Source organism: Gymnoscopelus microlampas (genome assembly GCF_963454915.1).
Source record: "Gymnoscopelus microlampas genome assembly, chromosome: 4".
Taxonomy (NCBI): domain Eukaryota; kingdom Metazoa; phylum Chordata; class Actinopteri; order Myctophiformes; family Myctophidae; genus Gymnoscopelus; species Gymnoscopelus microlampas.
In genome coordinates, this window is record NC_139941.1 from 17,520,139 (window position 1) to 17,548,014 (window position 27,876).

At 44.0% G+C, this 27,876-nt stretch overlaps 1 protein-coding gene across 1 annotated transcript; it reads left to right on the forward strand.

Annotated features, from left to right (window-relative positions):
* Positions 1-9,327: 9,327 nt before the first annotated feature.
* On the forward strand, positions 9,328-27,440 carry hspb8 (heat shock protein b8). The gene is made up of 3 exons (XM_084054823.1): positions 9,328-10,101; positions 14,371-14,434; positions 25,355-27,440. Exons 1-3 carry the CDS (start codon positions 9,633-9,635, stop codon positions 25,536-25,538), a joined length of 717 nt encoding a protein of 238 aa, XP_083910949.1. The 5' UTR covers positions 9,328-9,632; the 3' UTR covers positions 25,539-27,440.
* Positions 27,441-27,876: the final 436 nt, after the last annotated feature.

Below are 27,876 nucleotides of genomic sequence, written 5' to 3' on the forward strand. Positions count from 1 at the left end.
CTACAAGCTCACAATGTGAGCATTACACAAAATGGGTTTAAGTGGTTAAACTGGTTCTTTGAGGAACCGTTCTTAAAAAAAGGTTCTGGTAGAACCTATATGAGGAACATGAAAAACCATTCATTCAGATGATGTTTTTTCTTGGAACCATATAGCCTTTCAAAAAGAAAAACAAAACATATTTTTCTGTGTGCACAGCAGGTTTGCCATTAAGTTTTCGGGAGACCTGAGAGGACTGCACTACCATTCGTCATTTCTGTTGGGTGCAAAGACAGTGATGTCAGAGCCCTCTACTATATTAGGCTCTTTGCTTCCTTTTGAGGCTTGAGTGGAAGGTACTCCAGCCACTCTCCAACCATGTCATACACAGAGGCAGTGTTGTTCACACCATCGAGCAGGAGTCACTAGAGACTGAATGTGTTTTGCTCTTGTTTTCTACTTCATGCAAGGAGTCCTCGTCCTTCAACGCTCATAACAGCCTGGGACTGTTTGACTTTCGGACCCATTAAGCCCCCACACTTCCCATAATATTATTTTTCGATGAAAACTTTCAAACTGGACATTTTCTTACAAAAGTGTTGGTTCTGGCTTTAGCTGTAGGCTATGCATGTTCAGGAGCACATTCTTTTCAAGGGACACCGGAAATGTACTGTCACCACGCAAGCTCCGTTCCAGGACCCCACGCTGAGATGTATTCAGTCATTTGCTTCATGTGTTTTCAAATAGCTTCCGAGGGACCCTTTTATGAAATAACGTTTGCTGTGTACTTCAGAAGGTAGAGCACACGAACACTTCCTCTGAATTGTGGAAGCAGCCCAGGTGGCAATGAAACTGTCTGTCAGCTCAAATGCCAGATTATTTTTTTTCTCCCCCTGATCAAATGGGAAACAGTTAACGTTAGTGTACGTGATATTTTTTGGTCAAAACAAAAACATATTTCTGAAAGGGTTAAAGCTAGTATTCATTGCTATAGAGTATTTGTTAAATAACAGGGGTCTCTCCATCTCTCTGGCCTTTAAAAAATAGAAAATACAATTTCAGGTGGGTTGTCAATTTCAGCCAATCAGGAAAGAGTACCCATGTATCAGCTTCAGTTTTGAAGTGGTCCAGTTTAAAATGTGTCTGCTCATTGCTTTGTGTCGTCAATTTCAATTTCACTTGTTCATCCTTTATCCTGTACTAGAGTTTCGGGGGGCTACGCCCCCCTCAACCCCAGCCGCGCACGGGGCCCAGCGTGGCCGTGTGTATATTGGGGGACCCAAATCGCCGGAGTGAAACTGTGGAAAAGTTTTTTTGAAAAAGGAAAAAATTTGAAGAAATAATATTTGTTATGTTTCAGGGGGTCCACAGGGGGTCCGCGGACCCCCTGATGGTCCACTGACCCCCTGTGGAGTGTTGGGACGCGCGGGGACACCCCTGGAACATTGCGGACCATTTTATTTTTTATTTTTTTTCATGAAGGTGGTTGCTTGTTTCTGGCGCAGGCTGTACAAACCTGGCAACCCAGCGCATGCTGCCGCACGTTTAAGTGGCGTAGCGTCATGAGGCTCAGTGGGGCCGTGGCTCGGTCAGTGAAGAGCCTGTAGTGCGGATGATATGTGGCATAGAGGGGCAGATTGTAAATCCACAGAGGAAAGATCCGTGGGCTACCATTGGTTCAGCGATGTGTGCGGGCGCCCTGCGGCCCCTCCTCCTCCACCAATGTGCAGTATTGAGAGCCCTGACGTCACAACAATTGGAGCGATGGGCACTGCACTGTGGTTGGTTAGGGTACACCTAGGGCCCAGGTAGAACCCAGTTAAAGCCTGCATGGGCAAACCCAGTTAGGACCCGCCTTGGTCCCACATAAACATGGCTAGTTGGGGCCCACCTAAGGGCCAGGTAGAAGCTACTTATAGCCTGCATGGGCATCGCAGTTGGGACTGAAGTGGATGCCGCTGACATTGCTGACATGGGGTCCATATGGTTTAGCCCACCTTGAAACCATATGGGAACTACGCTGGCATGCTGGCTGTAATGCAAACGCTGCATCATACCTGCAGTGTGTAGTTTGATGTTGTGTGTGTAGCAGATATACCTGCAGTGTGTAGATCAATGTCCATAGGAAAGTCAATGCCCAGCAGTGTTTTTTTTCCCCAGCAGAGTTTCTAGTGTCTCTGTGTGTCTCTGGAAGAGGTTGCACATGAACTCTGCAGCCGCACTGAGGCGCTCCAACACAAAGACTCTGACATTAAGCTGCTTCACACAACAAACATCAGCACCACGCTGCTGTTTGTCCAAAAGACACAATATCTCCTCTCCCACCGACGTCATGTGTTCATTTATCGACAGCCGTACAGACTCCTTTTGACACATTTTACGTCGTTTATCCAGCTCTCACGGACTCTCCACATCGGGCTGTTATTTTGCTGCGATCAAGTCAACGATGTGAGAGATTAGCTATCACAGACGGACGGACAGGGGCTGAAACATAGTCTTGCGCCATGCCTTTCGGCCTGGCGGAGACAATAAAAAACCGAAAGTAAAGGAAATGGCCATTTCTGCAACAGAAGTAGTCAATAAACTATGCTATGAAAACATGGGCCACATTGGCAAAGAATGTAAGAAAGAGGCAATCATGTATAAAATAGCCGATCTCCAAGCTTACAAAGCCTGTCAACGTGAGGCGTTTCGAGCTTGTAGATCGGCTATTTTCACAATATTTACTTGTGGAACGGAGTCAAACAGAATGGGGGGGTCCCAGATCAAGTACGTGTATTTGGGGGGGGGGGGGGGGGGGGGGGCGGCGTGAAAGGGTTGATAAACACTGCTCTAATCGGAGCGAAATTATCTGAAATTACTACATGACCATAATGCAGCCTAACATGCGTTGTTGCACGGGGCGGTCCTGCCATTACGTTAGTTACTGTAGTTGCTGTGGAGCTACATAGTTCTCCAGAAGACACACACAAACATACACCATCTACAATGGAGGAACTGGGCAGCAATATAGACATTCACCACACGAACGTGCATTGTTGACAAAGTGATTGCACAGGCGCTGCAGGCATGACAACCAGGTTAGCGTTAGCGACATGGCAGCTATGACAGCGCCCTGTCCGTCGTGCTGCAACTGCCTGTGATGGCTACAGCAGTAACAGCAAGCTGTCTGCGATGCCATTGTCTGGAGACTGCTCTTAGCGTGACACGACCAATGAGAGTGAGCGCTGTAGTTGTTGCTAAGATACGGTGGCGTCTCTGCCCCATAGCTTGTAGATCTCTCACACATGATTGGCGTAGGCTGCGTTGCCAGGTCTGACTTTGTGTCTAAGCAATGGTCGGCTTATTTTTGCACGCCTTTGGGCTCGTTTGCATTGTGCGCACGGCAGCGCTTGTTTAGCGTACGTCAGCGCGACGTGGCAACGGACGTGGCAACGTGAAAGGTGATTGGCTGGTGAAAAGAAACACCCGACGTTACACCAGAAATGGTGCCTGGAGAAAATGGTGACCAAAAAAAAAGTTTTGAAAAAAAGGAAAAAACCCCCGCAGCGGCTGGCAGCTGTTGTGGTGATGAGGTCGTGCGCACGGTAAACGGTACGAAGCTGGCTCCCCTTCCGTTTTGTCCGACATTTGGTGAGTAGAATTAATTATGTTGCGCGGTGGAAACGGTGTAGTGAGCAGTGAGATGTCCCCTACGCGAGGCGTAAATTCAGCGCGGCGGCCGTGGCGAGTCAGTAGGCGACATGTGGTCTGGCGGTGCGTTGTTTATTCGATAACAGAGCTGTGGGGTGTCACCACCGAGGGTGCGGAAGTTGCTCGGCATTTATATAGTTAGATGAGTTGTCTCTCCTGATTGTATAAAATTGGAATCCCGACCTGAAAATACATTTTCTGTTTACTGAAGTGCTGGAGAGACAGGGAGACCCCTGTTACTAAACAACACTCATGTTAACATGAACAAATATCACTTACTGCACCTTTAAAATGTCAGTCATTGTAATACATACAAAATGGTCAAAGGGCTGTATAGGACTGAGAAACGGATTTCTGATGGCAAAATCTTCATATGGGGGAAAAAAAGACCCAAATGAGCATGTTGTCTGTTATGCTTGCAGTGCTTTGAGACATTTTATTAAGGGATTTTATGTTGCCATTGTACATATTTACTTTAGTTATTATTTGATTACTTGGATTTTAAAGATAAGCACTACTGTTAGTTGGGTATCTGGAAATGGTGATGTTCAAACAGATATACTGGTTTGTACACCAGTATTGTTTGGTTAAAAGGTTTAAAGAAAATTCATCTTATGAATAGCATAGATTCTCAATTTGCTTGAAAAGGATTTTCTTGATGTTGTAACTGAAACCAAACATATGACTCATCTATTTTTTTATTTTTTTATTTTTTTGTGAATACCAAGAGAAGGTCAAGTTCAGAAATGCACAGACCCATGCATATTTATTGCTTATTTAATATTTATCCCATTGCCGTCTCTCTCAGTAGTGGTCTATCTTTCTATGCAACGCTATACGAGTCTGTTGTGATGTACGTATTTTAGTTGGAATTGTAAGGCACACTCAATACCCAGGCTTATATTCAGTAAAATCCTCAAATGGAACCAAATGGACCCGTAAGGCTAACACTGGGGATTTTACGGTAGTCATTATATCCAGACATCAGACTACTGTAGGTGTTTTGAATGAATAAGACCGTAAAGGCTTGAAAAAGCCAACCCTAAATCGAGTTGGGATCAATTGGGGGTAGTTTAAACTCCAGAGATGGAATGTTAAAAAAAAAAAAAAATGAAAAGAAAAGAAAACTTTTAAACTGCCTTTCCATATATTTGAAAAAGTTCTCTTTATCATGTCGAATCCATCATTCTGTCTATATAGGGTCTGCTCTCTGTACTCTGCGCTTATTTCTCTGAATGTCAAGGAAATTGGCCAAATGAGGGGAATCCACCACTGTGGCAGTTGGAAGAAAAATAAGACCCGTAAAACAGCCATTCCCAACCTGTGGGTGAGTATATTGCAATTGAGCCCCCAAAGAAATTGGCAAAACACTTAAGATTTTAATGATGATATAATATTGATATTAAGAAATTAATGCAAAAATAAATGTCTTGAAAACCTTGAAAAAAAGGAACTTAAAGCTGCACTATGCAACTTTCCTCTTCTACCCTGGATTTGAACCCGGTTTCCTGCGCAAGTGCTGACATTTTTACCATTGAGCTAATAGAGCCTGCCTGCTTGCTCAGGGGATAAATTCAATCTTGACCTTCAGGTCAAAATTTGTGTCAGATCCTGTGTCTAGGTGAGACATGACCTTTGACACAATCTATATGTCTCAATAGAAGTGCAGGGAGACAAAGTGAGCGGCACTCGCAATTTCATGGTGTAAAGTTTACATTTCTTTGTGTGCAAGTTAATTTCGAATATGTACTGTAATTACTGTGGTGTAAATATGCATCTGCGCTGTATAAAGTATAAAAAGGATGTGGTTATTTAATTTAGAGAACTGTATAGGCCTAGTTGCAAAATTTCGTGTATTTCTATAGGTTTGCTATGATGCACTGCCCAACTGCAACGGTATTCAGCTATTCACTGAACTTATGAAGGTGGGAGAAAGAAAGAGGCGATGCTGGGCGTCAATGAACTTGTGATATCTTTGTTGACTTGAACCATAGTATCCGTATTCTGGGGGGACCGGAACATTCACGGAAAATAGCAAATCTACAAGCTCATAATGCGCTGTGAGCTTGTAGAGCGCCTATTTTTGGTGAAGAGATTACGTGTGGCGGGGGGGAAAGAGCGGGCCGAGTATGCAGAGCCGATCCCGGTCAACAAATGGCTCTTTTCAACTACAAGAACTAAGCGAACCATGTATCTCTGATTCCATTCGCAACAGATTGGTTTCAGATAAGGTTCTCGGAACCTGGCCTGCTCAGGAGGTAGAACTATACTATAACCCTGAGTACTGGGAACCCAGACTTCAGAACTTAACATGTCAATGTTTTCCAAAAATAGCCGATCTACAAGCTCACAACGAGTTGCAATGTGACACTTTGTGAGCTTGGATATCTGCTATTTTAGTATTTTTTTTAAAAATGAGTTATTTTAATGACATACTGTACCTGCCCCTTCAGGGATGGTTCTGGTTATAATGGAAACGTAAACAAAAGAAAAAAACGTCCAGAACGTCATGGGTTCTGGAAAGTTCTGGGTTACCCATCATCGTCTAAAAGAGCCATAAGTATTAATTTACTAAGTGTAGAGGGTTTAAGTGGTTAAACTGTCTGATCATGTTTCATTACTTTAACATTTCAATAACACGGTCACCAAAACCAGTGTTTTGATGTTAAATGAAGCGTATTATCTCATTTTCCATGTGGACGAGCATAATGCCAAGCATAATGTTTTTCACACTGCTGGGCCCGTGCTGCATCGTGCCAGTGAACTTCCCATTGTAACGTTTTCACCTGAAATTGAATTGTCATCGACCTCCCCTCCCTCCCTCCCTCCCTCTGCGTGTCTGGAATAAACAATGTAAAGTCATGTCCTGTATGAAACCGTAGTGCTGTCTTTTTTTGGCAATTTCTTAGACTGTAAGTTATAAGGGCAAACCAAAGATATACCGAAACCGATATTTAGAACCTAATCTCGCTTATGTAGGTTTATCGAATAATCGAGAAGCAGTTTTTTCTATACACAATGTTTGAATTTCTTATATATTGATATATTTGAACAGAAATACACTAAATCGATTGGTCTGATAACCACTTGACCTTGTATTACACTTTGTTGTGCAATTGTGCCGTACACAAATAGTGAAAATAGTCCATCAAAATATCACATTGTGAGCTTGTATATTGGCCATTTTTAGAATTTAAAAACAAAAGTTAATTAATCATAATTGAGGCAAAAGTTTGAAATAATCATGGTATTGATTTGATGTCATAGATTGATTTGAAGTCATATCAGCCAGCCTTAAGCCATGAGACTTATGATTTTCTTATCTCTTTTGAGCAGATGTTCCAGTTTTTCTCCTATCTACTGTACATGTTAGCTCCGCCCCTTGCTACTACTACTGTATAAATATTCACTGCCACTACTCTTATAAATGTGTAACTTATTCCAGACAGACCTGGTTACGGTAAGATGCCTTATTATACAGTTACTTTAAATTTACTGACTTTTTTTTAGTAAATCAACATTTTCTAGATTGTATTGTGCATAGGTGTGTGCGTGTGCGTGTGTGTGCGTGTGTGTGCGGGGTGCAGTACATTCCCATAGTTATATATGAGTGTTTGTTCAGTAGCAGGGGTCTCCCCATCTTTCCAGGTCTTAAACCAGAAAATACATGTTCAGGTTGAGATGGAATTTCATCCAATAGACAAGTAAAGTTAGATGAAACACTACTTGATGTGTGATGATACCACCTTTAACTTTAGTAACAATTTCTTTGAAGCCCATGTCTATAATAAACTGCTTATAACTCTGTATAATTATAGTATGAATACTCATAATGCATTATAACAATAATAACACATTATAAAGCATTTACTTAGAAGGTCAAGTATCAAAATCATAATTTCTGGACACATTTTTTGCAAGTATAGTAGGCCTATATTATAATTCTCATAGTTATAATAAATTATAATAATTGTATAAAACATCACTGTTATAATGCAAATAGTGTAGTGTGATTATAAGACTATGTTATAATTCATCGAATAATCCAAAATAGTAGATCTACAAGCATTGCAAAGTTTTGTGAGTTTGTAGATCGGCTATTGTCACTATTTGATTTTTTTTTTACATTTAAAAAAATATATATTTTATTCATTAATATTAATAGTATTAATGAATGATTTTATTAAATGTTTGATTATTGATTAAATACATTATAATCCACCCTTAGTGCATGGTCACTTAAGGGTCACTTAAGGCGTTATAATGACAGGAGATGTTTACAAAGTTGAGTCATTAGCTGTAATGTTTTATCTGTAGTGTGACATCAGTGTGTTGGAGTTGGACTCATATCATGTCATGTCTTCTTCCCATCATGTTGTCCCCCACCGGGGTTGGTGTCTGCTGTCCTGAAGCAATGCGTCCTTTTCTATAAACAACTAATGAGTCACAAATGGAGGAGGGGTTGTTTGGCCAGGGACAGATATGACTGCGGCCGTAGGGGGCCATGTTGCCAGGTTCTGCGAGAGAAACAAGCAACTAGGTAGGTCTATGAAAACAAGCCCAAAAGAAGCGACTAGGCCACATGAGCACTTTAAACCTATACATCGGCTATTTAAAAATAGATCTACAAGCTCACAACGCATGGCGATGTGAGCTTGTATTTTTTTTTTACATTTTAAAAGGATCCCTGGCTATTAAAGACAAATATGCCTTAGGCTATAATAGGGCCTACATTATAGTTGTCCTCTATATCTCTACAATGTAAAATGAAAAACACCTTAAATATTTTATTTATTTTAGAAATAGTTTATCTTTCACTTAATAGGGCCAATGCCCGTCTCAAGTTGATGATGTCATTTGTCCATGTGTGGTCTAGCCCTATATGGAATTTATGGAATGCATGTGAAAATGAAAAAACAACTTAATACTTCCTAAGGTTAATAGGCCTATATGAGCATCAAATCAATATTTTAAATGTTTTTTTTTTGCACATGTATTCCATAAGTTCCATAGGGCTGGACCATACATGGACAAATGAGTCATCAACTTGCAACGGGCATTGCCCCTATTCAGTTAAAGATTAACTGTTTCTAAAATAAATAAAATATTTAAGGTGTTTCAAAATGTTTATTTTAGTTATAGAGGTCAATTATAATGTATTAAGGCATATCTGGCTTACAAGGATCCTTTTAACAACACAATGGGGGTCCCTGGCACAAATTATTTTCAGTAGGGGGTCTGCAGACAAATATATATTAATTTGGGGGTCCTTGGATTGATAATGCTTGAGAACCACTAGTTTAAACAACATTGGGAAATAAGTCCAAAAAAACGCAACTACCACAATACAGTGTTTAACTCAGATTTAAGGCTTATAATAAGCGGACATGGTAACACTGGTGGGGGTAAATGACAGATATGGTGGCTAAATTTGGGTATAGGAGGAGGGTCTCTTTGGTCAGCAGTTGCGTCTGTGAGCCTAGTTTGTGGGAGGTGTCGCGCAGCGAACAATAGCAGATCTACAAGTCCACGAGCGTCGCTGACGCGACGCGTCGTGGGCTTGCAGATCGGCTATGTTTGGTGCGCGACACCATCGTATGGCTAAGTATAAATCCAGGCATATCCCTGACCCTCCCAGTACTTTCTGGACACTTGTTGCCGACTCAACGTCTATGAAAACAGCCTGCCTCTCCATATAAAAGACAAGCAGCTTGAAGCACGATCATATTCACTTTTAGTTGGAACTTTTGAGAGGACTGGGGACTTTTTCCAAGTGTAGATAAACACGTGTTTTCGTGCGTAATGGTAACGTCCACAACACTTCCAAAGAGATCAACTTTTATATAGTTTTAGTAACCGGCTAAAACCGATATTTCTACTTACAACCGCTTATAAGGACAGATTTGAACAGATCAAGCCCCTATAACGTTCTGTGACCTTTGGCGCACCGTTAAAGGACAATGGCCGAGGGAGACTTCTACACCATGGGGAGCCGACAGAGGATGAATCCCAGGGATCCGTTCGCGGAGTCGCCGTTCAGAGAGGGATCTCCCTTCAGGGATCAGCTCTCGTCTCGGTTCATGGACGATCACGAGTTCGGGCTGCCGGCTTGTTTCCCCGACGACATGGGCATGGACTGGCCGGGCTGGGCTCGACCCGGCCGGCTCAGTACGCGCCTGGGGGGCGCGGGGTCGCCTTTCAGCGGGGGTTTACGCGCAGGGTTCGCGCCCCAGCAGCAGCGATCGTCCACCGGGGGTCCGGGGCCCATGGTGTACACCACCACCAGATACAGTGAACCCTCCTCCGGATCCCGCAGCTCCACTCCCACCACCACCGGGGGAGAGCCGTGGAAAGTGTGCGTGAACGTCCACAGCTTCACGCCCGAGGAATTAAACGTCAAGACGAGAGACGGTTTTGTAGAAGTTTCAGGTGAGAAAACTAAAGCCTGGAAAACTAACGAATACCAGAACGCTCGCCCCAAAACACAGTCGCCCCGGGGCAGATCTAGTGACCTCAGAACGGTAGCCATTGATTGATTGATTGATTGATGACGTACTTTATTTAGTAAGACATGAGAACATGGAAGTACAAATTCACAATACAAGGTCTACTAAACTGGAAGTCTCATAAAGCACTAAGCTTGTTTAAAATTAGATCCCCACGCACACAAATCATGATGACATATAAGAGACAGACAGATATACACACTACTACTATACAGAACGTCATACAATCAGCTTACAAGTTACTGGTATGAAAAGTAAAAAATATGTAAAAGAGAAAAATTGGAAAAGGTTCGGGGAGGGGAGGTTAGGAATTGCACTATTGCAGCCTCCTAAAGGTGTTTCTTTAGGGCAGTTTTGAAAGTGAGTAGGGTTTTACACTCCTTTACTCCTTTTGGTAGGGCATTCCACATTTTTGTTGAATAGCATGAGAACGAGTTAATTCCCTAGACTAACCATGGTATTCCTAAATGTAACCTCAGTAAACTATGCCTAAAATCTAACCTTATTCTTAAACTTACCTCAGTAAAACTATGCCTAAACCTAACCTTATTCCTAAACGTAACCTCAGTAAGCTATTCTTTGAGACACACATATGGGTATTTCGGGGCAAGGCCGAATCCGCCATTCCTTCACCGGGTCAAACAACACAGCTTTCACATTTGGAATTGCATTGTGGAACATTCACATTGTTACATTTTATGGGTTTATTTCGTCATAGCGCAACATATGGTGATGTCTTGTAGTGCAGGTAAAACAAGCACCGATCTTGTGAAAAATGGAAACGGGTCCGCCAAATATTCTAAACGTTCCGCAATTCTGCCAGAAATCATGTTCTTTGAGACGCACATCCAGGCTTTTGCCGGGTCAAACAAGGAATCACGTGACGTTGATCCCCTTCCCCTATTCGCTCATACTAGGATATGACGTAGTAGGCAGAAGAATGCCTAAACCTAACCTTATTCCTAAACGTACCCTCAGTAAAACGGTGCCAAAACCTTACCTTATTCCTAAACTTAACCTCAGTAAAACTATGCCTAACCCTAAACTTATTTCAAACATTATCCTCAGTTAAACAAATACAAGAATACAAGAACAGCTGGGGGCAAGGGGGTTTTGGGGCAAGGCTTCCGGTTACCAAACTAACGCCACCACTGTTGCAACACAACAAACTACAGCCTCCTAGTACTCTTATATAGCTAACCCTGTGGTTCTCAAAGTGGGGTCCAGGGACCCTCAGGTTCCAATTGGACCCTTATAGGTCTGTAAGTCTGAGAGTTATGGGGGTCCTTGAAATTGTAAAGTTTGAGAACCACTGATATACTTTTTATCTATTCATTTGAAATGATCCATCCACTTCTAGTGATATAAAAGCCACAGCGCACTGCAGACTTGTTAAGGGGGTTGGCAGGCTGAGCCTCAAACTCAGACACACCTGTTTCAGATTCTTAGAGAACTCATGAGCTACATTTAGATTTAAGGCAAGGCCCGTGACAACAGTCTCTGTTAAAAATAAGACACACAGTGTTGTGCCATTAAACACTTGGTCAGAATGTTCTGGGCCTCGATCCTCTTTTCCCCTATGGCCCCCAAACCGCTCTTCCACTGGCCGACTGGATTAATCTTCCAGCCTGGTGATTTATTATTGAGCTAAAAGTGAATATACTTACTGCACTGTTAGAAAATGGGTGTTTAAAGGACCTGACTGGAATTGATAGTGGTTCTCAAACTTTTCCATGTCAAGGACCTCCAAATTGTGTATTTGGCCCCTGACCCCTGCCTGAAAATATTTTGTGCCAGGGACCCCCTTACAAGATTTGTGTTAAAGATTTGTGTTAAAATGTTTCAAAAAATATTCACTATTTGCAAGCTCACAACACAACATGTTGATAGATAGGGTTTAAGTAGGGCTAAAGTGGTTAAACTGATTTTGATTCTAATTTAGCTGGGGGGTCCCTGGACCCCACTTTAAGAGCTACTTCAAAAGAAAGGCAAATGCCAGGGATACCCAGAGCAGGACAGAAGAGGGCACAGAGGAGAGAAGGCCCACCCCAGCACTGCATGGGGCTTTTTATAAACACAATGCTGGTATGCCAGTTGTTGGGTCATTCACTCATGGAGCCATGGAGGGCCTGCCGGCCTATCTCACTGACTCCACAGCTCTAATTCTTATTAGAAGCGCTAAAAACCTATAACACAACGGTGTCGCTTGCCGAATAGCCCATGACTGATCTCCAAGATAACGAGGTGTCGCATGCATCTGTTCTTTTTGGCGAGTGACAGCACACCCCAGCACAATGGAGTATACGTGTAATACTGTCTGCCATCTCTATTCCAAGAGCCTTTCACTATCTGGACGGTGATGTTGCCGTGATATGGGCGGCAGCTCCTCACAATCTCACGCTAATAAGTTTCCGTCGTTTGGGGAACCGTGTCTGACGTCTGAACCGCAGTGATGAAGTTTGTAGGGGTCATACATTACATATCGTCTCAGTCGGGTGGAAACCTCATAGTATGTCCAAAACTGTTACTTTTCAGGATTCAAATTCAAAAGCAGCAGATCTACAAGCTCAAAACGCGTCGCTTCGCGCCGCGTTTCGAGCTTGCGGATCTGCAACTTTTGATTCTTCTGTGTGACACTGTAGTATGAGTAGGGTGTTAAAAAAACACAAATAGTAGAATATGGAGATAAGAGGTTCTGCCCGAAAGCAACGATATGACTTCACCAGTGAGCCCAGCTCTGCATGCACTCTCGGGGGGGGCTTTACATAGTCCAGACCCTGGCTCTAGTCGAGTCCAGCACTTTCGATGGGAGGTGGGTGGGAGTGTCAGAGACGTCACAGTGGGGGTGAAGGGTAGCAGATAGCCCAGCCTGAAGCCAGGGGGTGGGGGTAGAATCTGGCGTGCTAGCGGCCCTGATATTCAACAGCCCCAGAGCAGCTGCTGGCTGGCTGGCTAACATAAGCCTGCATAAACAACGCTTTGGGGAGATGAGGCCTTTAACTTGGGGGCATTCCAGTTCTAGCTGTTCCACCAAACTATGTGTGTTTCTCTGAGGGAGTTCTGGAAGAGGCCAAACAGGAAGGAATGCAGGTTTCATCATATTGATTTGACTTGTAGTCTGACGGTTGGGCAATCAACCAAAATATATATCGAAAACCGACATTTAGAACCAATAACAGACTTAAAAGCGGCATTATTTTACTTTTTTTTAAATGAATAAAATGCAATTATGTCTAATCTGTATGGTAGAGTATGTTAATACAATATAATTTATACAACTGGGGTTGTATTTTGTCTCCCTGCTCTTCTATTGAGACATTTAGATCGTGTCAAAGGTCATGTCTCACCTATAGGATCTGACACGAATTTTGACCTGACGGTCAAGATCCGGGGGAGAAGAGGAAAGTTACATAGTGCAGTTTTAATCTTGCTCATGTAGGTTAATAGGATAATCAAGAACGTATTTTTTTTGACAATTATTTTAAATTTATTATCAACAAATCAACAGGAAACATTCTAATAGATTTTTTATAATCGACTAAATTGATTTGTCTGATCAACCACTTAACCCTGTATTATACTTTGTTGTACATTGGTGGCATGCGAAAACAGCAAAAATAGCTCATGCGCTAATGCTATTTTCACTATTTAATAAATAACAATCGTTCGTTAATCATAATCGAGGCAGCCCTACTCCCTGCTTCCACCAAACTATGTGTGTTTCTTTGAGGGAGTTCTGGAAGAGGCCAAAAGGGAGGAATGTGGGTTTCATCATATTCATTTCACTTGTAGTCTGACTCAATCATTTCACTTGTAGTCTGACTCACTGGTGTGTCTGTAGAACATTATTTTATACCGGGGAGGAATCCACCTCTAGTAACTGCCAAAATCAGATTGGCAATGGGAAATTTTATGTCTACCAAATTAAATGTACTTTGATTTCAATATCATCAAAAGATTCTAATTTCCATGCGTAGCAGAGCAAGGGTTAGATTTAATAGAGAATTCTAGTGTCGGCTGTTAGGCCTATCTGGGTGTTTAAAGGGCCCGTATGAGCACCTTTTTTCATTTCCATTGACCTGAGCTATGGCTTTGTAAAATAAAACCATTGTACAGCGTGAGACTGAATCACTTTCTGACATAATGATAGACGACAATATCCACTGAATGTTACACCGTTGTGTTTTTACAGGGAAACATGAAGAGAAGCAAGAGGAAGGAGGAATAGTGACAAAGAATTTCACAAAGAAGATACAGTGAGTACTTACTGTCTTATGTTGTAAAGAATAATAGCTGCACTTTCTTTCATATACGGGTCCATCTCACTTTAATTCCACTCCTAGCATTAGACAAAGAAATCTCAATCATTTTATCCTTTATATACACAGTAAAATCCAGAGTGGGAGGCTTAAGGGCAAATTCTTTCACTATCATGGTTAGATTATTGCAACATTGCAGGTAGCGAACATCTTGTGGCTTACCTCAACAGTGTGGAAAGGTATTAGGTTTTATATAAGAGAAGAAATAAAACTAGATTAGATCAAGAAAAAAACGAGTTGCAACTGTCACTATGTCAGAGCAGCCCAGCCCAGCGACAGCAGAGCGACAGCTGTTTGCCAGAGACCCACGCGAACGCAATGCAACTCAAACAAACCAATCCGATCCAGCCATCCCCAGTGTCTGCGACTGTAATTGGACGGTGGGAAGACTTCAAACAGCGTTGCTAATCGCTGGTGCAGGCCACCGTCTCGCAGGCGCGTCACACCAGCGACCGTTAATTTCCTGTCGGCTAATTGGTAAGCAGCTGGGCCACGCTAGCCTCGCACACTTCCTATCGCAATCCCCTATAATTGGAAAGCCCCTCGGATCGTGCCCGCGTGCTCCAGTTAAGCGAAACCTTAAACGAGAGATGGATAGAACAGAGAGAGAGACAGAGATAGTAGAGAGAGAGAGCTGGGTCTACATAAATAATTGACTTTTATACACAAATAAACGGACTGCATGGAGTACAGTGGAGAGAGAATGCACATTCCTAATCCTTTGCATGGCCAAAACGTAGATCGTCGCTGTCAGACAGAAATCTTACAGTATATGTGCCAAAACCAATACTTTTCAGGAAATAGGAAAGAGAAGCTGTGTTATTATCTGTAGGCCTAGTTATATTTATAGGCTACTTGGTTATCATTGATTAAATATCAAATATTTATAAAACACACAGGCTTAACCACTTTCTACTTGACAGACTGAACCAATTTCCCTTTTTTTTTTCTTTTTTTTTTTTCAACCCTCTAGGCTGGGATCTTTGAGCGAAACTTGTCTGTCCTGTTAATATGGAATCTCTTCTTCTTATGCAAGCTCAGAAACATGTAAATTAGTAACCGGTGATGGTACAGTGCGTGTCAGAGGTGAGGGTGAAGGTACGACCACGAGGTGACACCAGACAGAACGGTGACAGAATGTGCTTTATCTGTATTCCCTCCTGTGCGTGTGTGTGTTTTGTCATTCAGTGCTCGTGGGCGCATTGTTGTTTGTCACTCTGTCCCTGTCCCAGAGAGACCCATAATAACACTGGACTCCATCTGTCTACTCTCTCTCTCTCTCTCTGTGTGTGTGTGTGTGTGTGTGTGTGTGTGTGTGTGTGTGTGTGTGTGTGTGTGTGTGTGTGTGTGTGTGTGTGTGCGTGCGTGTGTGTGTGCGACTGTGCGTGTGTGTGTGTGCATATATACATAAAACATGCACTGGATAGGTTGAAGGACTAGTGATCCACACAGACCATCCATTGACCCCTTGGTGGCTTCTCTCTCTCGCACACATACACACACGCACGTACACACACACACACACACACACGCACGTCTCATCTTAGCTGTCCATCGTGTACGATGATGACGCTTGCTTCAGGGGGGGGGGGGGGGGGGGGTTCAGCGTTGTTGCCGCTGGTGCCACTTGATGTGGCTATGGAGGCCGATGCGTGAGCCGCACATCCGTCCGCAGATAGGGCAGGGGAGCCCGGACGTTGGGGGGATGCCGGCTGTCCTCTGGTGTCGCTGGGCACGTCTCTCAGACCTCCTTTGCTGGTTGCTGTCATTTATTTGTGTGATTGTCCTGGCGCAAGTGTCTCGCCAAGCTGAGCGATCACGTGCCAGGGTTTCAAGCTGCGTGGGGTTGATGGCAGTGCGCTTTAGAAGGTCCTTGGTGTAGTCCTTGTAGCGTCTCTTTTGACCACCAGCAGCACGCTTTGCATCGTGTATTTGTCCGTAGAGGACTTGGCGGGGCAGGCGGTGTTCAGGCAGGCGGATGGTGTGTCCTATCCACCGCAGGTGTCTTTTGGCCACAGCTGCTTCCATACAGCTGGAATTTGTGCTCATCAGGATCTCCGTGTGAGGAACTCTATCTTCCCAGGACAGACCAAGGATTTTCTGAAGGCAGCGGATGTGGAAGGCCTCCAAGTTTGTTATATGCCGGCTGTATGGCGTCCATGTTTCTGCCCCGTAGAGCAAAGTGGACAAACATACCGCGTTATAGACGGCAACCTTGGTGCCGACCTTCAGGTTATGATTTTCAAAAACCCTGCTGCGGAGCCGTCCAAAGGCTGATGAAGCTTTGTTGATGCGGGTGTGTATGTCTGTGTCGAGGGAGCAGTGGGAGGACAGTGTGGAGCCGAGGTAGGTGAAGTGATCTACTGTTTTGAGCGGGACACCGTTTATATGGAAGCTGTGGGGTGAAGAAGGTTGGGTAATGAGTTGGGACATGATTTCTGTTTTTCCTATGTTGACCTGAAGACCGAAGGACTGGTACAGAGTGGAGATTGTGTTGAGGGCATGCTGCATGGACTCTGGGCTGTGTGCTAGGACTGCACAATCATCTGCATATTGTAGCTCACAGATTTGGCAGATCTTCGTCTTGGTGTGGGCCTGGAGACGACGGATGTTAAAGAGATTGCCGTCAAGGCGGTATTCGAGGTGTACACCGTCTTTGTGATCCAGGGCTCGGTGGAAGAGGTAGGTGATGGCAGAAAGGAGGAGATTAAAAAGGACTGGTGCCAAGACGCAGCCTTGCTTCACCCCGACATTTACCTCAAAGAACTCTGACTGGAGTTCTCCGGTGATGACTCTGGCTTGCATCCCAGTATGCAGTTGCTGCAGGACGGAGAGAAACTTAGGTGGTACCCCAAGTTTGGCCAGTTGTTTCCAGAGCATTTCACGGTTTATGGTGTCAAACGCTTTGCTGAGGTCGATAAAGGCTATATATAGGTCTTTGCACTGCTCCCTGCTCTTCTCTAGTAGCTGCCTTAAGACGAAGACCATGTCGTTGGTGGACCTAGACTTCCGGAAGCCACATTGTGTCTCCGGGAGAGCAGCTTCCGAGATGTGTTCCAGTCTCTTGAGCATGATCTTTGCCAACACTTTCCCTGCGATGGAGAGGAGAGAAATTCCACGGCTGTTCCCACAGACTGCTTTGTCACCTTTGTTCTTGTAGATGACCACAATGTTGGCATCCTTCCAGTCTTGTGGGAGGGTCTCGTGTTCCCACATGCGTGTGATCAAGAGGTGAAGGCGGCGTGTGAGAAGGTAGCCGCCGTTTTTGAAAACCTCTGCCGGGATGCCATCAGGTCCTGCACTTCTGTTGTTCTTCAGGTCTCTGATGGCTTGACGGGTCTCACGGTACTGTGGTGGAGTGTCAAGGTGCACAACTGGTGGCAGATCTGGGAGTCCATCCAGGATGTGGAGGTCAACAGGGTTTGTGTGGTTGAGGAGAGTCTCAAAATGATTTGCCCAGCGGCCAAGGATCTCGTGACGGTCCTTGAAAAGGGTGGCTCCATCAGCAGAGCGGACAGGGGCAATTGCCCGCTTCCTAGGGCCGTATAGGGCTTTGATGGCATCATAAAATCCCTGGGTGTTATTGCAGTCTGCAAGGTTTTGGATCTCTTTGGCCTTCTGCACCCACCAGTTATCCTCCATGGTCCGGAGGGTGCGTTGAGTCGCAGCTCTTGCTGCAGCAAAGGTGGCTTTAAGGGAAGAGGATCCAGGGCAGGACAGGAGGGCTTTATGTGCTTGATGTTTGGTTTGAAGGAGTAGCTGTATTTCGGTCGAGTTGCAATCAAACCAGTCCTGGTGTCGTTTCCTTGACTGTCCAAGCGCCGTTGAAGCTGCGCTATGAATGGCATGACGCAGGGCTGGCCAGTCATTGGATTCTTCAGGGATCTGATCAAGGTTTCTTGCAAGGAGCCGTCGGAGGTTGTCTTTGGTGTTGGGGCTGTTTAGTGCTGTGCAGTTGAGTTTTTTGTTTGGAGCTGTCCTAGGGCGACGGGGTTGGATGTGCATGAGGAGTTTGGACCTGACCATGAGATGATCGGTCCAGCACTCTGCTCCGCGCATGACTCTGGTGGTAAGAACGTCCCGTCTGTCCTTTTGCCGGACAATTACATAGTCCAGGAGGTGCCAGTGCTTTGAGCGCGGGTGTTGCCAGGTTGTTTTGAGCCTGTTCTTCATCTGGAAGGTGGTGTTAGTAATGACCAGGTGGTGTTCTGCACAGAGGGAGAGGAGCCGGAGCCCGTTGTTGTTCATTTTTCCCACTCCATGTTGGCCAATGACTTGTTTCCATACCAGGTGTTCTGTGCCCACTCTAGCATTGAAATCTCCCAGGAGAATGACCTTGTCTGTTGCTGGGGTTTTCTGTAAGATGGAGTCCAGTGCCCGGTAGAAGTCCTCTTTGATGTTATGTTCAGCATCCAGTGTTGGTGCGTAAGCGCTAATGAGGGTGGCGAAGCGTCCCTTAGTAAGGGGAATGCGCCATGTCATCAGTCTCTCATTGATGCCGATGGGGGATTCTGGGATGCGCTGCAGCAGTTGGGACTTCACAGCGAAACCAACTCCATGGATGCGACGAGTGCCATCAGGAACCCCTTTCCAGAAGAAGGTGTAACCTGCACCGACCTCTGACAGGGAGTCCTCCCCATGTAGTCTGGTCTCACTGAGCGCTGCAATGTCGATGTTGTACTTCGCGAGCTCCAGGGCCACAAGAGCTGTCCTACGGTGGGGCCTCTCAGATGTTTCGGCCAAGTCCAACAGTGTGCGGACATTCCACGAAGCAATGCATAAATTACTGTTAAAAGTTTTCCTTATTTTCTTTGTTTTTCGACCGCGAAGGGGGATGCTCCGACGATTGCGGTTTACCGTCCGGAGTAGTAGAAGCAGGCAATTTTTAGACCACCTTTTCTAGGTCCTTCCCCTTTCAGGGGAGAGCAGTGTGGGGCTGCTCTGACACAATGGAAGCTGCCGAGGTGACGCGCTGCTTCATCCCGCAGTCACAACGACCATCACTCCATTGCCGCCTGTGTGCATGGTTTGACTAGACACTCCCAGCCACATCCTCGGCCTGTGTCTGCCGCCATTCCATGTCGCCACAGGGCTTTTTGAGGGTGTTGGGTTAGGGGAGGAGGGGGGGGGGGGGGAAGCAAGAAGCTTGCGCAGAGGTAAGGATTAAGGTGAGGGTGTGGGTGCGCAGTCCTCACTCCCACCATCTTCACTCCGTCAGATTGACCTCCAGTGGCATGAGAGACCCATGACGACCTTCGACCTGGCTGGAGTTGCAGGGGACTGCCGGTGATCCATTCTTTTGGACTCCGCCTATGCCTGCCCCGGTGCAGATTTGATTTCGGGGTTTTCTCCCCTAGCCAAAGCACCCTCCCGGGTTTACTCACTTGACAATGGGGCAGTGGTATGTTGGTCGGGCCCACTGCTACCCGGCGATCCCCTCCCTTTTAGCCTGGAGTCGCAGGACCCCAGTTACCGTGTGCTGCCACGAGGAGGCAAGGGAGGGGTCTTGGTGAAGGAGAGGCTATGTACTGACCTCGGAAGGCTTACGCACTCGGCTTCCTTTGCCCAAACTGGGTCGGTCAGCGGCAGGAACTAAGGGAGGGGAGTCACATGCATCCCTACATGCAACGTCTCTCTAGCATGCTGCACTAGACGCATCACTACACCCTGCGAGCAATGCTCACAACATACACACACACACACACACACACACACACACACACACACACACACACACACACACACACACACACACACACACACACACACACACAGCTATACACACAGAAACAACTTTCTCTCTTTTCTAACTGTACCCCCAAAGCAGTTTTTGAGCATCCCCGTGGAGGTGGGGGGGTTATTGGATAGTTTTTTGGCAGCCTTACAAAATCAATGTTTGAGATAAAATGAGTGCTGGTCAGAGATAAACAAACTCTCCACGCTGGACAGATAAGGGTTCTGCTTCAGTCCCACATTATAGACCACCTGACTGATTTGACTTTGTCAGAAAGAGCCAACTTTCTGCTGCAGTTTTGGCTCCTTAGATGAACCCTAGCGTCCCTATTCTGGGGTGAACACTGGGGCCAAAGTTTTTGTTTGTTTGTTTTTCTTTAACTTTTATTTGCCCAGGTTAGGTATGCTGAATACGAGGGGAACTGCTTAGTACACTGTGGGCCACTGAGCAGCTCCACTGGAGCGGTTGAGGGTTCAGTGCCCTTGCTCGAGGGCACTTCAGCGGTGTCGAGGGAGGGGTGCCTGTTCAGGGGATCGAACTGGGACCCTTTTGGTTGCAAGCACGCTCCTCTAACCTTTAGGCCACTGCTGCCTGATCTACAAGCTCACAACGCGTCGTAACGCGCCGTTGTTGTGAGCTTGTAGATTGGCTATTTTGGCAGAAGTACATGTATATAGCCTTAGGGGACCACCCTGTTTAAATGTTTACAAACAGAAGGGAGGCAGAGGTATTGGACGTAATCCACTATGCAGGCAACGTGTGCGTGTGTACATGCATACTTTTATTTGAAGTGCCAGTTTGAAACAATGCCTCTCTTAGTGGTTCTTTACTTTGAATCAAATTATATTACACCATTGAGTACAAAAAAGCTTTTAAACAATGTAGAATTGATTTTGTCAATGGAAATAATTCACTAGACTAACACCATTTGTGACACCCGACCCTAGTGTGACAGAGAGCTCAGATTGTCTTTCTTACATACAGTGCATAGCCAAATCCTCAGTGCTAATTTAGCATAATACCAGATCCATACAGTAGTTTCCATTCACAGCTATATACTGTACAGGCCAGGGTCGCCAGCCTTTTCTTTCAGGGTGTCTTCCTTTGTCTTCCCAGCCGTACCCACAAGCAGTGATGTAAAGAAACTAAGTACATTTACTCAAGTACTGTACTTCAGTATAATTTTGAGGTACTTTTACTCTACTGGAGTATTTCCAATTGTCTATACTTTTACTTCTACTGCACTACATCCCAGAGGCAAATATTGTACTTTTACTCCACTACAATTATTTGAAATTTTTAGTTACTTTGCTGATATAAATGATTACGTTATAACACATACATTAACCACTTTAGCCCTATTTCATATCTAGGCTATTTGAAAATAGCCAATCTAGCCAATCTAGCCAATCTAGATCTGCTATTTTCAAACATTTTAGTACTTTTACTTTTGGTACTTCAAGTACATTTTGATACCAACATGTTTGTACTTTTACTCAAATTTTGAATTCCTGACTACTTTTAACAGCAGTATTGATACTTTTATTTAAGTAAAACATTTGAGTACTTTTTCCACCACTGCCCACAAGGCAGTGGGGCAGTGGTTGGTCAGGTGCCAGCCAGGGCATGTCCACTATCACGTGGGTCTACATATCAGACCTCTGGGGACCACCACAGCTCTGAGGTGTCTAGTTTGCACAGAGCTGTTAAATAGCTGGCAGGCAGTATAGCAGTATGGCAGTATGGGTAGCTTTGTTACATGAAATAGCATTAATATATAAAGGACAACTTCACCCATTTTCAACCTATCCTCATATAATTGGTCCTCGCTAATGCTCACATGGCACCATTTTTGTCTACTCTGTCTGTGTCTCAGAGGAGGGCTGTGGACAGTTCACAAAACCCGGCCTACCAGTGACATCGACGATGGGGAATCCAAGCTAATAGAAACTGCAGTCTCTCTATTCCTGGAAAGTTGGCATGCTATAATGGATGCCATTGTTATTGCGTTAATAGAAATCTAAATACAAAGATTGAAGTCATGTTTAAAAAAAGAAAAAACCTACCTAACGATGATGTCACTGGTAGGTGGGTTTCTTAAGTGTCCACAGCCTTCCTATGAGACACAGACTGCGTAGAACATTTGACCATTTTATCATGAGCATTAGTGATGACCAATTTTTACACTCTCACTTAAATTAACAGTCTGTTTAAACTCGGGACTGTGCATTGGTGTGTGTGTGTACTGTATCAGTGTCTTATCTTTAAACCTCGCCATGTGTCTGCTCTAATGAGCTGAGGAGGATGAGGGACTCTCTCTCTCTCTCTCTCTCTCTCTCTCTCATATGTCACCATCTGACATGTAATTGTCAGTGGGGTGGTAGGACAGTGAAAGGTCCACTCTAATTAAATGGAGGGTAAAGTGGACTCCCAGCCAGGCTGACATGCAGACTGCTGTTTATGTCTGCACCCAGAGACACTTGGCAGCATGGATGGAAACTCCAGCAGCGCCCGTATTTGGCCATGTTGTCTGACAAAGACCAGAGTAGGGTCTGGTCTGCACTACAAACTCCTGAGCATTCAATTAACCCTGAGAGTGTTGCAAATGGAACCATTCCATTGTACCAAACTCTTAGAGTGTGTGTGTGTGTGTGTGTGTGTGTGTGTGTGTGTGTGTGTGTGTGTGTGTGTGGGTGTGGGTGTGTGTGTGTGTGTGTGTGTGTGTGTGTGTGTGTGTGTGTGTGTGTGTGTGTGTGTGTGTGTGTGTGTGTTTTGATTAGCCAAAGTGTAAAATAATGGCTTAGGTATGTTTTGTATGTATGGCTAATATATAATTTGTAAAAATAATCTAAATCTGCAAAGTAAGTAAGTAAGTGGAGCAAAAAGGAATTGTGTACACAATATCCTGAGATGTAGTGGAGTAGAAGTATCAACGTATCAAAAAAAACTCAAGTCAAGTAAAAGTACCTCAAAATTGTACTTAAGTACACTAAGTAAATGTACTTGTGTGTCACTCACTCACACAGACACACATGCTCTTCGCTCATGGAGTGGTGTAATTAAATTAAAGTGAGTAATGTGAGTGTGAATGTGAGTCATCACTTTAAACAATAACAAGGCTCCCTCTGTGCCAATAGATCTACAAGCTCACAACATTGTGAGCTTGTAGATCAGTTTTGGACATACAAGGTTTTCTGTCCGACAGCTACGATATGACACATATGCCTATATCAATGCTGTTGGGCAGCTCACTGGCAGGTGACAACACAGAAATTTGTGAGGGGAGGCATTAATTGGCAACGACTAAAGGACTAAATTGGGGAGAAAAAGGGGTAGAAAGCAACAAAATAAGTCTGATGAAAGCAAACATATGTTCAGTATTATTCATATATTATCATCATACCTTTGCTATACTTTATTTGTCATTATGGGGGGGAAAGCAACATTTTAGTTGGTACAACTTGCTTCGCTTGTATTGAAATATTGATGTTAGGCAATTATTCTCCAGCTGTACAGTATAGTGTATTGGTTTGAAACTAGACCTTTCATTTAGCTATTTGCAGCACAGCTTCATCTGGTGTCGATCGATACTGAGCTCACTGCTGGTTGCCAATTATACCGATTCACTCACAACACATTAATTTCACATACACGAAACGTGTCAGAGATGGAGGAGTACAGGAATAAATACATCGGATTGGAAATTAGCTGTTGTCTCTGTCTGTTAGATCAGTGGTTTTCAACCAGTGGTCCGGGGACCACCAGTGGTCCTTGAGGGGGTACCAGGGGGTCCCCAGCTAAATTAGTTAACATAAGCGTCGCAATCATTTTAACCACTTAGCTTTGGCTATTCAAAAATAGCAGATATACAAGCTCATAGCGCGGCACCGAGTGCCGCGCTATGAGCTTGTAGATCTGCTATTTTTGGAAAATCTTGAAAATGTGTGCATATCTTCGAATGTATATATTTTTTAAAGCGAACATTTTTAACTCAAATCTGTACTTCTGAGGGTCCCTGGCACAACATTTTCCAATGGGGGTCCGCAGCCAAATGTATATAAATGTAGGGGTCCTTGGCATGAAACAGGTTGAAAACCACTGTGTTAGATGATAGTTTACACTCTGCAGGTGTTAAAACCTTTGCCCACAAATGATCTCAGTGTTTGCAAGCAGACTATGTTTCTCCAACCTTGCGACTGAAAGCACACCTGCTCTTTACCATGGAATAATATGGAAATACAAGGTTTCTGCCTGACAGCGACAATGTTTTTTTCTGAAAACCTGGGAAACGGTTTACAATTCATCTCCTGGCTGTGAGATGTCTTTGTTTTAGAATGGCTGCAAGCCAAGGAACAGTCTTAAATCCCGAGGTACAGTAGACTGCATGTGCTGGTAAAATCCCCTTCTTCTGACTGAAGGCTGGTTATTGGCATTGACAAGGTGTCAATCGACTCCCCTGGCATTTAATATTTATACTGCAGCTCTAATACGAGAGAAAAAAAGGCCAGCGTTTTGCTTGACCTTAAACAGGCAGCCTCTGCTATTTCTCTTAGGCAGTTCGGCTGCAGTTTGTCATCTAACTCTACACCTCTCTCTCTCTCTCTTGCTCGCTCGCTCGCTCGCTCTCTCCCTCTCTCCCTCTCTGTCTCTCCTACATGTACACAAATGCCACCCCCACCTATACGGTTTGTCAGCCGACCTGGCCCTGTCTCTAAATGTTTACGTAAACCAGATGCCAGTTCTTTAACCCATTCAATCCGGGAACACATCTCTGTCATTTTAGATTTCTTTGGCTATTCAAAAATAGCAGATATACAAGCTCATAGCGTGGCACCAAGTGTCGCGCTATGAGCTTGTATATCTGCTAATTTTTTTTAAATCATGAAAAGTTGTGCAAACATATTTTCTTTTTTCTTTTTTTAAGCGGACATTTGTAACTCAAATCTTTGCTTACTCTGTGCCACGCTATGAGCTTGTATATTTTGAATAGCCAAAGAAATCTTAAAATGACACAAATGATGCTTTCCCGGTCTTAAAGGGCTAAGGCGCTATACTTGTTTATATATATATATATCTCACTTATCGTTCTCACCCACCTGTTCTCCCGTCGTTCCCCTCTGCAGGATTCCGATAGACGTGGATCCCCTGACGGTCTTCGCCTCGCTGTCTCCTGAGGGGGTGCTCATCATCGAGGCGCGGCAGACCCCCCCTTATTACCTTTTCAGCAACGAGGCGGGGCAGCCCCAGGGAGGGGAGATGCTGGAGGCGGAGTCATCCCCCAAGCAACAGGAGCCGGCCATGGTCTAGCTAGCTAGCCGTTGCACCCCCAGAGGAAGGGAAAGATAACCCGGTGGGAGCCTGCGGTTCAAGTGCCCCCCCCCCCCCCCCCCCCCCCCCCCCCCCGCCAGACCTCCACCCCCTCAAGCACGGTGGAGCATCCGACACAGTCAAGGACAGGGGTGAAGCCTGTGACCTTTAGCTTCATGTTGTTCAGAGCAGTGGTTCTCAAAATGTTTCATGTCAAGCAAGGACCCCCGAATGAATATGTATTTGGCCGCGGACCCCCACCTGAAGATATTTTGTGCCAGTTGAGCCCCCTTGAAAGATTTGTGCTGTTAAAATGTTTAATTTTTTTTTTTTTTAATTCATGAGTTTTTTGAAAATAGCAGATCTACCAGCTTGTAGATCGGCTATTTTCCAATAGCTGATGTACATAGGGTTAAACTGCTAAACTGATTTTGATTCTATATCAACTAAGTTTGCTTGGGACCCCCTGGAACCCCCCCTCAAGGACCCCTGGGGGTCCCCGGACGGCACTTTGAGAACCACTGGTTTAGAGATAACGTATTTGCAAGGGTAAGATATATGATGTAGTAATTTAAAATGCGATTTTTACATTAATGTTGTATAGCATACCGTAGGTGTCATTTGAAGCATTGTTAACATCGTGATAGTCCACAGAAATATTCTCAATGTATCATTGATTGTAGAACATGTGCTATTTTAAAGCCATGTAAAATTCATATTTACATACATTTAATTTCATAAAACATTCTTTACAGGAGCACATCCTAATGCCCAGTTACCTCCGTAACTCTAATATTTTGATTTAAGTCTATATTTGATATTTATTATAACGTCTCTGTCGAGTGGAAACCATGTCCAAAGCTGTTACTTTTCAGGATTAAAATTCAGTAGTAAAAGCTCAAAACACATTGCTACGTGCCACTTTTGATGCTTTTGTGTGACACTGTAGTATGATCAAGTAGGGCTTTAATTTAGAAAAAAACACAAAACGTTTAAATATCGAGATAGGAGGTTTTTGCCGGACAGAGACGATAATTTAAATGCATGGCAACAGTTGGTCAACTTCTGATATTTACATACTGGTCAAATAAACAACAATGTCAGTTTATTTTTTCATATAATTTATATGGAAATTACTTAAAATGAGAAGTTTTGAAAAGGGGACCCTGCAGGTAGCAGAATGGAACTGCACAGTGATGACATCACCAATGGAGTGAGGTGGTACAATATTGGCCCGTAAATGAACATTGTAAATGTCTATACATTTGCAATGTTCTGGAAGCAGTCTGTGCTGTAAAAGGTTACATATAATGTATAATGATGATATAAGTATCCTTGTATTTGTTTATAGGGAGTTGTGGTGACTTTATCAGGCTGCCTCTCCTGACATCGCAAAACTGCTCAAAGGAATGTTGGTTAGCTGTTCAAACACCATTTCCCCAACATTCATAAAACATATTTATTGGTTATGGGAATGCCACATTATAACATAAGTGTTATTTCTCCACATTATTTGAAAATCCAGCTTTTAAAATGATGTGTTGCCCTGCCTTTGAGATCATGAATGTCATTTAAATTGACACGCAATGAAACCCTTTTATGAGATGGAGACTTGTGTGCAGAGATACTGTATGTAAATATTCTTACCAATTCATGCCAATCCAGAATTCAGAACATAATCTCAGCATCATACTGTAGGTTTTACAAAATTGTTATTTACATGTTTTGTTTTGTATTTGTGCGTGCAATGAGAAGTGAATGTGTGTGTGTTTGCGTGGGTGCGTGCGTGTGTGGTTTTGATGGAGAATGTATTTTATTTTTTTGGCCAGACGTTTTGCCTCCTGCCCACTTTTGTGAAAATGTCTTTGTATTGGTTGATGCAATAAAAATCTCTTGCCATTATCTCTGGTGTGGATTCACAGCTGTGCCTTTTGGCTCAAAACCATGCTACCTACAGGCCTGAGTCCAAGCGTCCAGGGTGTGCCTGTTATATTGTGATTGGATGGCAGGTTTGCAAATGGTTTAATGCCGGGTGAGACTGCTATGCCTGGCAGCATGGAGTACAAACACTGGCAGGTGTTATACAATAACTGGCACAGATTCACAGCATGGAATGTGATGCTAAAAAGTGTAATTTCTTTAACCACTTCCACCCTGGCAGGGTTTCTGCAGGTCCTTAAAAAGTCTTACATTTGTTTATCTACAAATAAGGCCTTCAAAGGTCTTAGGAAAATGCCACAGACGGGGAACATAAGATTTATGGGAGATTTGGGATTTAGCTACTGAATGGACATCGTTTAGTGTTAAGCAGACTGGAATGAGCGGAAACATATGAGGT